Source organism: Propithecus coquereli, unplaced genomic scaffold, assembly GCF_000956105.1.
Source record: "Propithecus coquereli isolate 6110/MARCELLA unplaced genomic scaffold, Pcoq_1.0 Scaffold1, whole genome shotgun sequence".
Lineage (NCBI taxonomy): Eukaryota > Metazoa > Chordata > Mammalia > Primates > Indriidae > Propithecus > Propithecus coquereli.
This window is the reverse complement of record NW_012133857.1, coordinates 9,916,033-9,919,214: the sequence shown is the minus strand read 5'-3', so window position 1 is coordinate 9,919,214 and position 3,182 is coordinate 9,916,033. Positions and strand designations below refer to the sequence as shown.

The following is a 3,182-nucleotide window of genomic DNA, read 5'->3' as shown; positions in this document are numbered from 1 at the left end:
ACAGCTTTTTATGGATGATGGAAACTTGCCCTTCAACTTAGCCTTGTAACTTGCTTCCCTACTCCCACCTAATTGCCCATCAAGTAGCCCATTTTATCTTTCCTAATCCATCTCTCCCATGTGCTTCTCTTTCCTACTGGATCTCCCTCAGACATGTGCAGACAGACTTCCATCATTCCATCGCTCTGGTCCTGCCCTCCATTTCCTCCTCTTAAAGTCCTTCTTTTCTTTTAAAGATACTATCTTAATTGATTTCGATCAACTCTACTCAAAACTTTATCCTCAGTTCCACATTAGGATTAGCCTTCAATAATCCGAAGACAGAATTCAATTGTTTAAAAGAAAATATTAATAAGAAGACCTTGGTAGAGTTACATATATCAAGAAACATAGGACTTGGGCAGAATGTAGATATAGCTAACTTTTTTTTTGGAAAAAAAAATTCTGGGAGAGGGCAGGGCAGACGTAAGAACTATCTGGCACTTTAGGAAGTGTTAGGTACCATTATGGAAATGTATTCATTATTTTAAGGCAACTAACAAATGATCATCTTTCAGTTAGGACACTAGAGCAGCAGTCTTTACTGGTCATGAAATTTGCATGGTATCTGAACTTGTATTTCTAGAGAAAGTCAAATGTCCATTAATAGTAAACTTTGTAGAGAAAGGCAGATGCCAGCTAACATAAAAGTGATCCACGCAGACAGTGGTATTTCTGGAGTCCGGGAAGCATCGAGGTGCTCATCCATCACATGGCCGCCTGGAAGGGAAGGGGCACCCGGTTATTAAAGTAAACTCCCCCATCCTCAAGTAGTTTATCCTGCCACCCACACACAACATATCTACATGAGCCAAAAATTGGTTTGGGCCCAACATTTGATGAGGACAATATGCTTATGGGATCAACAGTACTGACCCCATGAATTCAGACTCCCTTAAAAAACTCTTTTAACAAAAGTTGCCACAGGCCTACTGTTAACTTGCTCTTCCCAGGACATGCTCACACCCAGACCCTATCCAGAAGGTGATGCCTTCAATTGCAGGGATGGGCAGAACTTGGTGAGGCTCTCGTAAGGGGACAACAAATTTTGGGCTCCAAGTTCCAGGAAAACATGGTCATGATTCAACCCACACTTACCAAGCACCTGTCCTGGGCCTGACACCCAGGATGCAAATGGCAAAGACACAACCCCTGCCTGGGTTGGGGCCCCATCTGTATTCAGTGAAGTGTTTACTTTCATTTACTTCCTGGACTTGAATATTTTCAGTTTCTAACATCTCCACAGGCCAGAACTACAAGAGGCCTCTGAACTTGAGTGGCCCTAGAAAGCTGGCTCAGGTCAGGGTGGGGAGAGTACCCTCTGCTCTGCTCTCATTCTCTCTCCCCTCTAGGTCCTGCTCTTCTTTTCATTGCTTTCCTCAAATCAGTTAAAAAACCAAAATCAATAAGGTGAAAACATTCTGGGACCAATCACTGGGGAGTGCTGGGGGTGGGGGTGGGTGGCTGTGCCAGAGCCTTTTAGGCCCCAGGAAGAAGTTCCTAAAGGACTAGCGCTGAGGTCAAGCCTCCGGTGGAATTTGCTGTGGGGGCGGGTTCTAAGTGAATAGCCCATCCTGGAGATAGTTTGACTCCCCGTGCCCAAAGGAAAGGAACACCAGAGAGCAACTCTTGGTTAAACAGGAGACCAAGTCTTGTTTATTTTCCTCAACAGAAGTTCACACGTGATAACACGTCAAAGAGGCAGCAGGACTAGCCACATTTCTGAGGAAGTAAGTATCAGGCACGCCAAGGTGACCACGTCATCTGGAGTCCTCAACGCTCTCACAAGCAGAACTTCGGTTGCCAGGCTCTAGCAAGCCATGAGGTACAAGGAGAGACCCCGTTAACTAAGCACCCCGAAAGGCAACGAAGCCACCAGAAAGGGCGTAAGATAGAGAACTGCTTACCACACCCAGGTAGAAATGGCTGAGGAAGGCAGCGGAGCTCACCGCGCCAGCATTTGCACATGGAGCACTTCTTGGACAGCCAGGTGTCATGGGGCACAGTCCCACAGTTCCTGAGAACGACAGCCAAGATGCAATGCCCAGGGATTTGAAATGTCCATTCTCCTTCCCTCTGCTCTCCACCTCTCCCTGCCCCTGTGAACGGCTTACTCTCTGCGCGCATCATACTCGCAGTTCCGGCCGTAGAAAGAGGGGAGGCAGGCGCAAAAGGACCCCAGCATGCAGGTGCCCCCATTCAGACAGCAGCTTCTGTTCAGCTCCTTCTCTGAAAGGTAAGAAGGCGTGGCTGAGGGTGGAGGGATGGCAAAACCATTCCTGTAAGCAAGGTTCATACAACGCCAAGGACTTAATCTCCCCAATGTGTTCGCGGATGTCTAAAAATTACAAACCTCACAGAATAAGACTCTGCAATTGAGTGCTCCTTTTGCTACCTGTGCCTTTGAGCAGAGAAATCATTTTCATGCACAGGCCACTGGTGGTTCCAGGAGTTTCCCAGGGAGGCAAAGTACACACTGCCTGTCTCACATCTAAAACCCAAAGCAGTCCAACCACCTGCCCTGTTCCAAAATCGGGTGCCCACCCTCTCAGGTGAAAGAATATTAAAAAGATACTCCGGAGATATGCAAAGGACCAGGACAGAGACGATTTAAGGCAGGCAGGTCTTACTGTCCTGTATTCCTATGGATGGCACGAACACGACAGATCGAGGACGAACTGAAGGCTCCTCCTGGGACCGAATGCTGTCGTTTCTGGAGGCCAGGTCTCCCCGAGATGGACGTGTAAGTTTGTGGGCCAACCCTTAACGACAAAATCAACTCAAGTAGTCTGCATTTCCGGCCATATAAAAATTGTTAGTGATCAAAAGAACAGAAAGTCTCTCACCAGCAACTAATCCCAGTTCAAAAGCTTTGGAAAAGGCCATGATCAAAATCACACTAGGAAGAGGAAATTAGACATTAGTTAGCAAAACAAAGGAAATGAAACCCTACAAATTAGCACCTGGGTTCTCTCAGCACAAGGACAAGACCACAGACCACTGAAGAGAAATTGTAGAGTGCCACTTTTCTTTTTTTCTTTTTTCTTTCTTATTTTAAAGGCTAACTCATGTAACCAAGAAAAATGTTGAAAATAAGTCACCAGTATACAGTTCTTTTCAATATGTATTATTTCTTAGGCCCC

At 46.2% G+C, this 3,182-nt stretch overlaps 1 protein-coding gene across 1 annotated transcript in view; it reads right to left on the bottom strand.

The window, feature by feature from the left end:
• Window positions 1–631: 631 nt before the first annotated feature.
• The window catches only part of TDGF1 (teratocarcinoma-derived growth factor 1), a 3,210-nt gene continuing 659 nt past the window's right edge, over window positions 632–3,182 (bottom strand). Inside the window, exons 2-6 of the mRNA XM_012653487.1 lie at window positions 2,886–2,938; window positions 2,670–2,801; window positions 2,154–2,268; window positions 1,947–2,056; window positions 632–759 (exon numbers count right to left, since the gene is read on the bottom strand). Coding sequence (XP_012508941.1) covers window positions 632–759; window positions 1,947–2,056; window positions 2,154–2,268; window positions 2,670–2,801; window positions 2,886–2,938 — 538 coding nt within the window. The remainder of the gene's footprint in view (window positions 760–1,946; window positions 2,057–2,153; window positions 2,269–2,669; window positions 2,802–2,885; window positions 2,939–3,182) is intronic.